At 39.7% G+C, this 13,488-nt stretch overlaps 3 protein-coding genes across 5 annotated transcripts; 1 reads left to right on the top strand and 2 right to left on the bottom strand.

Moving 5' to 3' along the window:
* Window positions 1-447: 447 nt before the first annotated feature.
* On the top strand, window positions 448-4,106 carry LOC137717390 (uncharacterized). 2 transcript variants are annotated; one of them, XM_068456753.1, is made up of 3 exons: window positions 448-1,003; window positions 1,173-3,292; window positions 3,739-4,106. In XM_068456753.1, the coding sequence occupies exons 1-2, from the start codon at window positions 645-647 to the stop codon at window positions 3,283-3,285; spliced, it is 2,472 nt and encodes an 823-aa protein (XP_068312854.1). In that variant the 5' UTR covers window positions 448-644; the 3' UTR covers window positions 3,286-3,292; window positions 3,739-4,106. The 2 variants fall into 2 exon arrangements, with proteins under 2 accessions (XP_068312854.1, XP_068312853.1); XM_068456752.1 differs by having other exon boundaries at window positions 3,750-4,106.
* Window positions 4,107-4,459: 353 nt separating this feature from the next.
* On the bottom strand, window positions 4,460-7,086 carry LOC137717391 (uncharacterized). Of its 2 annotated transcripts, none has more exons than XM_068456754.1 (8): window positions 6,849-7,086; window positions 6,261-6,503; window positions 5,821-5,929; window positions 5,669-5,714; window positions 5,447-5,532; window positions 5,307-5,365; window positions 4,842-4,968; window positions 4,460-4,731 (listed from the first exon to the last, which is right to left on the bottom strand). In XM_068456754.1, exons 1-7 carry the CDS (start codon window positions 6,935-6,937, stop codon window positions 4,866-4,868), a joined length of 735 nt encoding a protein of 244 aa, XP_068312855.1. In that variant the 5' UTR covers window positions 6,938-7,086; the 3' UTR covers window positions 4,460-4,731; window positions 4,842-4,865. The 2 variants fall into 2 exon arrangements, with proteins under 2 accessions (XP_068312855.1, XP_068312857.1); XM_068456756.1 differs by having other exon boundaries at window positions 4,460-4,752.
* Window positions 7,087-7,875: 789 nt separating this feature from the next.
* Window positions 7,876-10,672, bottom strand: LOC137717740 (uncharacterized). Its single transcript, XM_068457205.1, has 4 exons — window positions 10,235-10,672; window positions 9,591-9,902; window positions 8,628-8,820; window positions 7,876-8,485 (listed from the first exon to the last, which is right to left on the bottom strand). The coding sequence occupies exons 1-4, from the start codon at window positions 10,580-10,582 to the stop codon at window positions 8,058-8,060; spliced, it is 1,281 nt and encodes a 426-aa protein (XP_068313306.1). The 5' UTR covers window positions 10,583-10,672; the 3' UTR covers window positions 7,876-8,057.
* Window positions 10,673-13,488: the final 2,816 nt, after the last annotated feature.

Genomic DNA, 13,488 nt, shown 5'->3' on the forward strand with positions numbered 1-13,488 from the left:
ACGATAAAGACAAAATAACAGGTAAAGTGAATAGTACCATAATTGACTTTTTAGTGTAAAATGTGGTTTTTCGTTAAAATGAACAGTACCGGAAGTTTTTCGTTAAAGTTCCCTTTAAAAAATCCAACTAACAGAATAAAACTATTGGACAATTTTTTTTCTGTTAGTTTTTTAAAATAAAATTTTTTTGAAAAATAAATTACAAGAAAAAAAATTACATGTACAAGAGTAAATTACAACATTATTGTCAACTTATTATGAGATTAAACTCGCCTCTACTCTCTTAATATAAATAATATCGTTTATTAAAAAAAAAAATTACCACACGCCGGAGCGTGGGAGTTAATGATTTAGAAATGTAGGACATTGGAAGTTTATTAGACCGGGTTTAACTCGTGGTGCAAAAGATTGAACCGGTCCATTATGTGTCATTCCCCAACATAATTATCTTCTCCTCCGCTTCGTTACACGGAGACAATACGAGAGAGCGAGGGCGGTGACCAATCCAGATTTCCGTTTGCTTCCCCCAAAAAACAGTCGCTCGCAATTCTTCCTTCAGGAAACACCTTCTTCCTCTTCTGTTTTTGTTTCTGCTCGATTTAGATCCGTTAATTTTCGGATCTAGGGTTTCAAAGGGGGGCGAGATGTACAACGGAATAGGGTTACAGACTCCGAGGGGGTCGGGGACCAATGGCTACATCCAGACCAACAAGTTCTTCATCAAATCGAGGACTGGGAAGGTCGCCGACTCCTCCCGTGGCTTCGACGACGACCAGGGTACCGGCGGCGTCACCAAGAAGCCCAACAGAGACATCCTCGAGCACGATCGAAAGCGCCAGATTGAACTCAAGCTCGTCGTCCTAGAAGATAAGCTCATCGATCAGGGTTTCACCGATGCTGAGATTGCCGAGAAGCTCGATGAGGCTCGGAAGACTCTCGAAGCCGCCGCCGTGGCTTCGGAGGAGGGTGGCGGACCCGGCGCCGTTGTGGTTTCCGATAAGAAGTAAGTTTGCTATCTCCTTTTATTGGTTAAAATATTGATTAACGTAATTATCTTATATTTCTGATTAGTGTCATTTGGATGCGAATGCGGCTTTGTTAAGTACCAGTGTGATTAAAAGTTGATTAACTCGAAGAATATTGATCAATTTTGTATTTTGTTACTTAAATAGGGTTTCAGATACACAGACCCACCAAATTGCTGCTAGGAAGGAGAAGCAAATGGAAACATTAAGAGCTGCTCTTGGGCTAGCTGCGCCCGAATCAGCTGACAAGAATACTGATGAGATCGAAGATGGACAGATAAGTAGTCGAAAGAAAGGTCCAGAAGATGATGGCAAGTTTCAAGAGAGAAGTGAGCATGCATTTTTGGACAGGGACTACGTGCGGAACAAACATGCCGAGGAAAAGCAGAAATCTGAAAAGGATGATAAGAAAAAGAGTGTTAAAGAATCTAGGCGGAACAAGAAGGAGGAAAGCAGGAAGAGAAGGCATAAGTATGATTCTTCCGATACCGAAAGCAGTGGTAGTCCTCCTCCCAAGGCTGATAAAAAGAAGAGTCGTGGAAGTAGCAGCAGTGACGAAGATGATTCTGAAGTTGAACTTGACAAGAAGCACAAGGTTGCAAAGAAGCATGAGACGGGAAGAAGTAAGAACTCTGATGATTCTGATTCTGCTTCAAGTGATGATGATGCTAGGAGGAACGGTGCACGAAAGAAAGTTGAAAATTTCAAAAAGCCTCAAAGGAGGCAAGATTTAGATGAAGCTGATGTTGGAAAGAGGCAGAAGGTTGTTAAGAAACATAGTAGGAGCAGAAGGGATGGCACTGATGATTCTGATTCTGCTTCAAGTGATGATGATGCCAGGAGCGGCGGTGCAAGAAAGAAAGTTGAGAAATTCAAAAAACCTCAAAGGAGGCACGATTCAGATGAAGATGATTCTGAAGCTGATGTTGGCAGGAAGCAGAAGGTTGTTAAGAAACATAGTAGGAGCAGAAAGGATGATTCTGATTCTGCTACCAGCGATGATGATGCTAGGAGGGACAGTTCAAGGAAGCAAGTTGAGATATTTAAAAAACCTCAGAGGAGGCATGACTCAGATGAAGATGATTCTGAAGCTGATGTTGGCAAAAAACTGAAGGTTGAAAAGAAGCATATTAAAAGTAGAAGGTATGAGACTGATGATTCTGATTCTGCTAGTAGTGATGATGGTGCCAAGGACAGATCCAGAAAGGAAGTAGAGAAATCCAAACAATCTCGTAGGAGGCATGATTCAGATGAAGATTCTGATTCTGAAGAGAAGGGGTTAAGATCTAATGCAGTTGAAGGTTATGAAATAAGTCGTCAAATTGATGATGACAGGTATCGTCCAAACAGGGATGATCAGAAGTATTCAGGATTGGAAAGACCTAGAGGAGGGCGCGAGGACAAAATTTACAGCAAAGATGTTGAACCAGAAGGGGGTAGTACAAGAGTTAATCAGGATCATGGAGAGAGAGGAGTTAAAACCTACACCAAGGATGATCAGGAACACAGAGCGAGAAAGTATGGAAGGTATGAAGAGGATGATGTAGGGCATGGAAGGCACAGCAAGGATGAAGAGCACAGGGGAAGGAAGCATGGAAGAGACGAAGAGGATCGTGGAGGGCGTGGAAGGCACAACAAGGATGAAGAATACAAGCGAAGGAAGCATGGGATAAATGAAGAGGAAACTGAGTACAGAAAGGTGGAGGATAACAAAGAGGAGCTTGGAAATAGAAAACCTAGAAAAATGGATAGAGACATGGATTACAAGAGAGCAAAATATGATGATTCTCAATCAATTGAGAGGAGGCGTGAAAGTGAAAAACGCAATGGAAGAGATGAAGAGGATTGTGGAGGGCGTGGAAGGCATGACAAGGATGAAGAGTACAAGGGAAGGAAGCATGGAAGAGATGAAGAGGAAAACGAGTACAGAAAGGTGGAGGATAACAAAGAGGAGCTTGGAAATAGAAAACCTGGAAAAATGGAGGAAGAACGGGGAAATAAGGATGTGGATAGAGACATGGATTACAGGAGAGCGAAGTATGATGATTCTAGATCAATTGAGAGGAGGAATGGAGAGGATGTTGAAGAGGAGCGTGGGAATAGAAGGCCTGGAAAAGTAGAAGAAAGAGGAAGTAAGGAGACTGAAAGGGATAGACACCTTGATTACAAGAGAGCAAGATATGATGATTCTAGATCAAGCGAGAGAAGGAGATATGGAAGTGACAAACATAATGATGGTCGTTCCAGGCATCGAGACTGATATGGTGGTAAGTTATATACTATCCTCTATTGAACTTTACATTCACTGATATTGTGGCAGCGGGAGTACATTTAGCTGTCATTCTCTGCGAAATCTGGAAAACCATTTGTTTTGTTACTGAAAAACCTACCGTGCATAGATTGCCATGCTTTTATCTCCACGTTTATACTGTTTTAATAGCTGTGTTGTACGCTAGCTTCCTTTTTGCAAGGCAGAGAATCCTGTAATGAGGGTAGTAAACCTCTGTTCAAACGTACTGGTTTATAACTTTATCTGCAAGAAAGTGTGGCTTTATATATTATGGCAGCAGCACCCTCGTAGTGTCCACATGGTATTTCTATTAAGTCAGTTTTGGCTCTTTGCAACTCGTCTCCTACCCATGGTTTTCCAAATCAAGTGTTTAACGTTAGCAATATACGTTTCTAATATTGGTGGTTCTAATCCTGACATTAGTTATGTTGCAGGTTTTATCGTGCCAAGGCCTGTCAGTGCTTGCTAAGACAATGGAGTCATTGACTACTGGGAGCTGAATGGAGATGGAATATTAGCTCGATAAGTTATTGTATCGCACTTTGAGTTGTAATGTTTTGGTTGGATCTGTATGAAGATCGTGCAACTTATTTGTAGTATGGTTTAGTAACGCAGTTTATGTTATGCGGTAATGTTTTAGCATTTTTGTTGGCCATCAGATCGAATGGTGTGATTTTGTTTTGATATTTTCGCGAGTCTTTATACTTGCCTCGTTACAGCAGCATGCACGGAGTACTTGGAGTCTGTTGTTTGTAAGAAAATGAAATCTGGTGGTGTTGGCCTTATTAGCATCTGGATGCCATGGATTTGCACAGGTTTTGCCACAAGTGCAAGTGCATTTTTCTTCTTTAATATATCTCTCATTGTTTTCGTTCGTAAATTGTAATCCTTCGACTTTCTTCTGTAACCGTTGTGACCGTTGACGAAAAGCTAGCCTCGTTTGATCCTATACTGTTTCTTTTGTAACAAGCATCATATGCATAATCCTTACACCCTCCTTCCCAGTAAGCTTGGGACCGTTGTTAGGCTCTGGCTGTCGTCCATTTCTAAGGAACAAAGGCAGGGCATTATTCTTCCCTTCCCATCCTTTTTCTTTATAATGCACTCGAATAAGTAATTTGGCTTCAAATTGATAGGGGCTTGATTCGAGCAATTCAAACTAGATGATTGAAATTGAGTTCAAAGTATAACTACACGAGCGAAATTGTCGTTTCATCTTTCTTTTCAAAACACAGTTAAAATATGGTCATGTACAGATCCCTGGAATCCCTTGGTGAACTGATACGTTTGAGATATCTTGATTTATCTTGTAATCCCTTGGAGGGTTTGCTGAACAATGTGCCCAGGTTACGCAATCTGCATACATGTGCCCTCCCTCGTTGCAATCGGCTTTCAATTAGATGGCAAGGCCACCTACTGAAAAAAGGGGAATACGAACTGTCAAGCAGAGATACGGCTGCATTATCAGTTGTGATTTTTAATATAATTTCGGACACGAAAAATGGTCGGAGGGATAGAAAATCTACCTCTCTATGCATGAATGGACCACTTTATGAGACATCCTGTAACTGTTCATCAATCCATTTTCCATAATCTTGTAGTAGTTGCTGCAGAAGCAATGGCACCAGCCGATCCACCAACGCTTGCATCATTCTGCATTGTCATCACACTTCCACAGTTTAAATGGAGGGGCTGGCAACAAAGATGCATTCTCAACATAGGAATACCGAATCTGCAAGTATTTGCTCTATTTTCGGTTATTACATCGGTGTCTGAACCTAGAATCTCTACACTCACCACACAAGTCGCATATGCCATGCTATTTGAGTTAAGGCTTGTGGGTTGGGACAAGGAAATTCTCATTCGAAATAAAATGGCACGAAGAACCCTAAGTGCTAACCAAGGAACCATCAAAATGTCTCTACCGGAAAGCTCAACCGAGCCACAGGGCCTTATGTATCTGAATGAAGTTTATTTAATGAAGTGCTTACAGATTTCCAGGACGCTCAACAGCTGATACCGGCATCATATTAAAAGGGCGTGTATATATCTGCACAAAAACATCATAATGTTTTTAACCATCGGCTATTGAGCGAAACTTAAAAAAAAAATCAAAGGGAAAATTAACAACCTCAAGTGTGAGTTGCAACTTCACATCAACCTCCAAAAACGATTCAGAGTTGTTCGTGTCCCACGACATGTGATTAGTCATGAATGCTGTACAAAGAAACCACAGATTAAAAGAAAATTTTATGCTCTCAACCTAACAGTTTTCTTGTAAAATTCTCTATTCCCATGGACTAAAATCTTAGTCCTCCAGAAGTTACGAGATTCTCACCGAATTATTATTCACCTGAAAAATGGCTGTTTTGGCGTTCCACAGCTTCTGAACCTTCAAACTGCAAACCATAATCGGTAAGTACTTAGGTAAATAACTGAATACAAAAATTAGTTCTCCGAAAGAGCTCCTGCAACAAGGCATCAAACGGATGAAATGAAACTTACCCTGCACGAAAGCATCTCAACTATACAATCTTCATTTGTTGGGGTTACTCTCAAGTCCAGAACTGGAGCAGCTTCATAATTCAAAAGCTTAAGTTTTGGCAGAGTGCACCTGCACAAACAACCGGACATTTTATGAAACAGAAACTTGGTTCGCGTGGTTTCACTTCGATTTCAACTTCGTCCATGTAGTTTCAATTGTCCAAGCCAAGCCCTCCATAGTTAACCGCGAGTCGCAATCAAGTCCAAAATTACAGTTTAACCAATTTGAAACAAGCAAAAGAAAACATTTCGTCCAAGTTTCAAGTGAACACAACAAATAAAGGCTCCTTGAAAACAATAATTAATGCGTATGGAAGAAGTCAAGCGTGCGAAAACTAGAAACTAAAAATGATATGGTTATCAAACGGGTCCTAAACAAGCGAAAGGAAGAGAACGCTGACCTGTAAGTATCAGCATCAAGGGATTGAAAACTTTCCAAGGCTCTGGTGTTGAGCATGGCTTCAATTCCTGATTGGTGGTTCAAAAACTCACCGATGTGGAAACTCTTGCTTCCGACATCGTAATTTGGCAGCTTAATTCTTTCCGTCTTCGCAGCACACAAATTTGCTACTTTATTTCCATTTGACACTGAACTTATAAACTTCGTTGCTTTTGAAGTTACCTTTATCACCTCAATTTTCTTCCTGCAACAAAATTAACAATTTTCACAATTTATAAGCAAATACTATACTCCCTACACTCCCTGGTTACTTTCATACAAAAAAATGCAAGGAGCTTGTAGCTCAAAGCGGTTAAGAGCATTTACCCCGCATTCGGGATTCTGGGTTCGAATTTCCCCTCCCAATATCACTTGTATCAAAACTAATGATTGAAAGAAATAGTGGACTTTGACTCAGCCAAGTTGGCTACAACAACATGCGCTCTCCTTCTTTTTACCAAAGTTCGGATCTCAATCGCCGTAGTTTAAATTATTTAAGTGCAGATTATCGCTAGAATTAGAAAAGGGAAAAATTGAAGAGCATAAGAACCTGGTGTTGAAGATTGGAATAGCAGAGGATGGGAATGAGGCACAGCCATGCACTACTCCTTCATGCCACTTGATTGTTTGTGTCATCATATATTCAGAAAAATAAAAGAAACTATAGCGAAATTATTATTATTTTAATTTCTGTTTGGCTGACGAGAAAAAATGGAGAAAGTTCGCCAGTTTGTTGTCAGCTGGAAGAAGGAAGAGCTATGCAGTGCATTCTTGCGTCGTGTTGAAAATTACGGAAATGCCACTGGAGTGCATGAGGCCATTCAGATTTCAGATAAGGTGGGAGCAGTAGGAGTAGGATGATGAAAAGGAAAGCCATTGACAAGTCAGCACAAGATAATGCATACGCTACAGAACTTTACAATTTTGGTTATGAAAAAAGTTGAGATTCTACCGTAAAATTAATTGGTAATATGAGAGTAGCTTAACTTCTTCTAAGCATTATTCTAAAAATCCCCAATTAGCTCTGCCTAGGCGCTAGGCAGGCTCGCCACCACCCAGATTATTCCCTAGGTGCTAGGCGGCTTGCAGGATTTGGCCCCTCATTGATGTGGGATTTTGTCTTCACACTCTCACATATTATTCACCATTTTGCAATCTTCTCGTCAAATATATCAATGTATGAATACCGGTGTTAGGTCAGTTAACTAAAACAATACGCTTGCTCTCTTGCACCCGAGTTCGAATCTCCCTTTTTATAGGTTAAAATAATTTAGAAAGTCAATGGATATGGATGCTATTTCTTGACCATTCACTTAATTAACACGATGAGAACTCCCATTTTTATTTTCCTTAGTTCAACGAGACATCAAACTAACGTTCATGAAATTTAAACTAAGCAAATCTCCTCAAATGGAGATTGAATGTCGCTGGATCAAATACTGAGAATCCGTTAACCAGGAAGCGCTTTGCTAACTCCCTGAAAAGGAAACTTCCCTGAGAAATTATGTAAATCACCACGAGGAGACATCGTGGCCGGAGATTCAAATGCAACAAATCAAATGAACGATCAAGGCCTTCAGATATATCATATTTGTGGAATGTTACATTTCCTAACAGCAACAATTGTAATTTGTATGTCAACTCTAAGCTTCAACTTAAATAAAACGTGAATCAAAACATGGAAAAACACCAATGATGCCGATACATATGGGGAAACACTTGTACACGTCTAACCTAATCTCCAGCAGTTATCAAAGGATTAAAGCTTCTGAAGCACCCTGAGCTTGGCACTTCTAGCCCGGCTGTTCAGGCTCTCTTCCGCTTCAGACGGTGTAATTGGTCTCTTAGTGAGAATTATGCCTCTTAAGCCTTGTACCGTTTGTTTGATCCATGCCTCGTTCTCATCAATGTCACTCATGATCTTTCTCAAATCTTTCTTCCGTGGTTCTTCTTCATTCATGTCAACGTCACCATCTCTGTCTTTGACGTTGATGATGTCCAGAAATGTTTGTTTCACAATTCTGTCCTCCAAACTATGGAAAGAGATGACTGCCAACCTGCCACCAGGTGCAAGGCAGTCAAAAGAAGAATAAAGAGAATCCTCGAGAGTCTTCAGTTCATCGTTCACGGCTATCCTCAGAGCTTGAAACACCCTTGTAGCTGTCTTAATCCAACCTTGCCGTCCTTCTGTTGCAGTTGAATTCAACCTTAGTAATTAAAGCTTTTTTGCATATCCATTAATACAACAATCAATGGAACTATGGTTCTGATAGAAATATACTATGCAAGGTCAAAGTACAAGAACAATAGAGAACAAGAGGATGCCTACCTCGACTCAGCGGAGTTGCACTCTTTATAAGATCTACTAAATCACCAGTGGTATGCAATCCACCCTGTGAACGGGCTCTAACAATTCTATTTTGAAGAGAGTACCAGTTACTTTCTTCCCCATAGTCCCGCAGGATGCGCCCTACCTCATTATCTGGCCAAGAGTTCAAAATGTCTTCAGCTTTCAGACTTGCCTGTCAAAGCCCTACTCCAATCAATTAAATGAAACAAACATTTACAATCATGATGCAGTCAGTAAATCATAGTAATGATACACGTCATTTTTCTTAGAAAGTTTTCATTCACCCTACAAACTATCACCTCGGACTTCAATGAATCAAAGTCAGTACCGGCAGAGAACATTAGTTTGGAAAAGGAAAAAGATAACTGAGCTTAGTTACAGAAGACAGGAATCATGAGTGCATATGACGAGGGGATCATGATTGGGTGATACAGATCTTTACATCCCTACATGAACTACACGATCCCCACACTGCTGGAAGCACGTATATGTAAAATGGTCACGACACCAATTTTCCACATGTGCACACATGTGGTGTAACTGTAACTGTAACTGTAACCTACCCATTAGAACACCATTCTTACACATGATAAAAGGGGCATTATTATAGGCATCCTATTTGAGCTATCACTCACATGAACACCCTCGAACTGGTCCTTGGACTTGGGAACACATGTACAAATAAAATGGCATCAGAGCCTCCCCGATGAGTCTTCAGATAAAAATGTTTAACCATTACCATGAAAATTGCAAGAAACCAATTGACTCAATAAGATCGCCCACAGTTCATAACAACACTCCACCCGTTAAAAAACTCGAAACCACAAATGCGCTCTTAAGTTTCTTACATATATACTTGGACCATAAAAAAGAAAATAACTTTTTCCTAGTCTTTATCTCATTCAACTAAATTGGATACAAAATTGCCATAACAATTCTTACCTGAGGATCCATCCTCATATCAAGAGGTCCATTAGCAAGCACACTGAACCCTCTTTGTGGATCATTCACTTGCAACGATGACATTCCCAAATCCATCAACATCCCATCAATCCCAGTTTCAACCAGTGTCTCGTCCACATCACAAAGCAGAGACTTCACATATCTGAAATTCTCCAAAAAGGTGTAAGCTTTGAGGCTCGAACTAGTCGGGTCATGCAAAACAGAGTTGATCCGAGCTCGAGCCTTCTCAAGCGCCGTAGGATCAACATCAAGCCCAACATACACTTCCATTTCCGGATGCCCTTCAATTATCTGCTAGTAATCAAACAATTAAGCCAAAACCCAACTCGTAATTACATCAAATTAAGGGTCTGTTCAGCATTGCTTCTTGTAGGGCAACCAAAAAGTTTAAAGTGCATTTGGCAAACAAACTTAGTAGTGCTGCTAGCTCCATGAAGCGCTTTTTCAAGAAGCACTTCTTCACGAAGCACTCCCAAGTGCTTCTTGCATAACTTGGATTGGATTAGACGTTTAATACAAAATTCAACTTGTTTATATTATCACTTCTATCAGAAGCAGAAGCAGAAGCGATTATGACCACAAGTGCTTTCTGTAGAAGGAAAGATAGAAGAGTGATTACTAACCGCAGAGGAATGCCCAGCAGCTCCGACAGTGCAGTCGACGAAGTACCGGAGCTGTTTGGACGCGGGGAAAACGTCCAGAACCTCGCCGAGCATGACGGGAATGTGGGTGGCGGTGCCTCCATAGCGCTTGATTGTTTCCAACTGGAATTCTCTGTCGGAACGCGTTCTCCTCTTTTCCTTTAGCACCACTATCTGCCTCAGTTCCTGCTTCTCCTTCTTCTTCTTGGCGGCGCTGCAGTTGCTTCTGGAGCTGCGCGCGGTGGTTGTGAGGCTTCTCAGGCGGAGTGATAACGAGGAAAAAGAGAAGAGCTTTGAGGTTGATGACGATATTGTTGATGCTATTGCCATCTCTTTGTTCAAAAAAAAATTGTACCCACATTCACATTGATGTCGTTTTAATTTTAAATCTTGTAACCCTAAGGTGGGATTGGGATTACACTGGATTGGCCCAAATCCAAATTCCTAAAACCCCAATTAGAACAATTTTCAGGGTTGGACCGTTGGAGTTTGCATTTTTGTAGGCTTTCGGCTTTTGGGTGTGGGATTTTGACTAGGAGTCCGGATCCTCTCCGGATTCTTGGTGAGGAACCTGGAAATTCGTAAATCGTGTATATTTATCATACATCGTGTAATTAGTTTTCTTCAATGATGTTTGTATTTAATTTTAAATGAAAATATTAAAATAATTTATGATCACACGATGTACGATGTACGAAAAACGGACATGATTCACAGGTTTTCGAGATCCTCACAAAAAAGATCCGGAGAGGATCCTCATTCTTTGAGTAGGACTTTGGACTTTGGTTAGTCTCTGGTTTGGTTTGGTCGGTTTTCTGGAATTTCTAGTATTCGAGATATTTAGTTAGGAGTTGGGTGTTTTGAAGCGTGCTATTTGGAGAATGACCTTAGATAGAATCAGTTCATAGTTATATTGCCGTTCTTAACAAGTAATATAAGACTATGTTAAGAAATTCTTACATTGGCATTGTACTAATAGTCCGGAAAGTCAATGTGGCTTTGAAATTGTTTCATAAAAAAGTTTTTATCACAAATAGTCCCTGAAATTTACCATCACCATCAGGATAGTCTCTAAAATTGAAAATCAATCAATGTAGTCCTTAAAAATAGACGTTGCAAATCAATGTGGTCATTCCGTCACAATTCTGTTAAAAATCTCATTAAGTGCTAATGTGACACATAAATGGGCTTCACAAGATTTTAGGGACCATTTGTCATAAAAAAAACCCTTCATAAAATTCTCTCGAGCATTTTGGGATTTCAGTTTTGAGTTTGAAATTTAGGTTTAGGCGTTTTCAAGTTGTCAATTTGAAAATTTTCTTTGGTAAACATTTTGGAATTTCAAGTAGGAATGTTGGCCTTTGAAATTTTATATGCCAAAATTCATACTTCAAACTTGAAAATGTTTGAAATCAAAACTTGAAACTCTAAAATACGAAGAATGAACACCTATACTTCAAAAGTGCACATCCCAAACTGAAAATCCAAAACGTCAAAATCCAAAATCCAAAATCCAAAATCCAAAAGCAAATATTAAAAAAAGAATTCCAAGAGCCGTATTTTTCTTTCATTACAAGAAATCCCTCCGTTTAAATTTTTTTTTTTTTTTAAAGCAACGATAGATAGATTTTATAAAAGAGAACGGTTACAAAACGAGAAAGAAGGCGAAGAAGCCCTTTCAATTACATTCAGCTGAAAGTAAATGAACAATAAAATGTGGAGGCTTTTCAAACCAAAGAATGTCACAACCTTCATAGCACTCAAGGGGGGGAAATACTTAAAACTTTTGAACTTATTGCTGATAGAAATTGTTGAAAAAACCATCACAGTTTGAATGGGTCTGAGCTAAGCAGATATGTCAACTGTCAAACTAAACCGCCAAAAGCAGTCGTGTGTTTGTTTTGACTTGTTGCTACCTTTGGTATATGACTCATTCATCCCTTATTCTTTACCATACTCATTCAAAGCAACGGAAATTTCGCTAGGATTGTCTTATTTGGATTAGTTAACGCTGGATGGTATTAGAAAAAGAGATTATTTTCTCATGTATAGTGAAAGATATTTTCCGAATCATGTGGTATGAGAGTCCCACACAAGTTTTTCTCTAAAACTATGTATAAATTAATTGATTTGAGGATGGATGGATGAAGCAAAATATGCGGTCTAGTTGTTGGCATGTTGCCCTGTCTACTGCTCTGCTCATAATTCATGATTTATTTGTCATGGCAGTCCACTCTTTTGGAGACCGAGAGATTCACAGAGGCATTTCAGCGTCTCTTGAGCCACTATCGTGCGATTCATCAGCGCCAAAAATCAATTATTAACTTAAATAAATAAGTTATATAACATGATCATTCACACCACATCCCCCTTTCTATATATCCCTAAATAAATTCATGACTTTTTATAATCTAATTGCTTTTTATTTATTTTTTGTTTTTTATTCCATGTCCACTCCTCAGTGCTTTTTAATCATGAACAAAACATAGGTCCCCATTCTCTCTCTCTCTCTCTCTCTCTCTCTCTCTCTCTCTCTCTCTCTCTCTCAACAATATCATTAGTTCTAGGTGTAAAGACAGAGAGATTTGGTTGGAATTTGTGAATGGATAAGCAAGTAGAAGAAGCAAACCCATCATCTTCTCCGGCAAGAGCAAGAGAAGATGAAGGAGGAGGAGGAGGAGGAATGGCTCTGCCAGTTTGTTTCGAAGACAGAGCAAGAGTTGGCCAATTTCCCACTTTCATTGGCAAGCATAAGCTCGCAGCTTCCATTTCCCATCTCCAAAACCAAATCGACATCATCCAGGTCCATCTTTTTCTCTCACAATTATCTCCATCATTTTTCTTTTATGATACAATATTCTAAACTAGTCTAATCTTTAGAGCGGAACTTTGACTTGGATGTGGGAGCGGACATATTGTCTTAGTTAACTAGCCTAACTCATATTGGCGCACAAGAAGAATTTATGAAAACTGAAAAAGGTTGTGTGATTCATATGCAGAAAGAGCTGGACCAACTTGAGACAACAGGTGAATCCTCCATTGTCTGCATAGAGTAAGCAAATCAAATCCCAACTGTTCATATTTTTTTGTTCACATTTCAATCCAACGGCTCCAACCCCTCGTCTTTCTTTCTTTTTTTTGGTAATATTGATCTTATACAGCCTCATTGCAAGCGTTGAATCAACATCTGATCCATTGCTTCCATGGTAAGACATAATTCCAATTTCCAGCCCTTT

Source organism: Pyrus communis, chromosome 15, assembly GCF_963583255.1.
Source record: "Pyrus communis chromosome 15, drPyrComm1.1, whole genome shotgun sequence".
NCBI lineage: Eukaryota > Viridiplantae > Streptophyta > Magnoliopsida > Rosales > Rosaceae > Pyrus > Pyrus communis.

Bases quoted from the DNA above. Each gene is read 5' to 3' on its own strand.
- LOC137717390 (XM_068456753.1), top strand. From the start codon at position 645: ATGTACAACGGAATAGGGTTACAGACTCCGAGGGGGTCGGGGACCAAT. The intron at 1,004-1,172 runs GTAAGTTTGCTA...TTACTTAAATAG, and splicing joins GTTGTGGTTTCCGATAAGAA to GGTTTCAGATACACAGACCC.
- LOC137717391 (XM_068456754.1), bottom strand. From the start codon at position 6,937: ATGATGACACAAACAATCAAGTGGCATGAAGGAGTAGTGCATGGCTGT. The intron at 5,715-5,820 runs GTAAGTTTCATT...TATGGTTTGCAG, and splicing joins TTGAGATGCTTTCGTGCAGG to TTTGAAGGTTCAGAAGCTGT. The intron at 5,533-5,668 runs GTGAATAATAAT...TTCTTTGTACAG, and splicing joins CCAAAACAGCCATTTTTCAG to CATTCATGACTAATCACATG.
- LOC137717740 (XM_068457205.1), bottom strand. From the start codon at position 10,582: ATGGCAATAGCATCAACAATATCGTCATCAACCTCAAAGCTCTTCTCT. The intron at 8,821-9,590 runs GTAAGAATTGTT...GGGCTTTGACAG, and splicing joins ATATGAGGATGGATCCTCAG to GCAAGTCTGAAAGCTGAAGA. The intron at 8,486-8,627 runs GTAGGCATCCTC...CAACTGCAACAG, and splicing joins TGCAACTCCGCTGAGTCGAG to AAGGACGGCAAGGTTGGATT.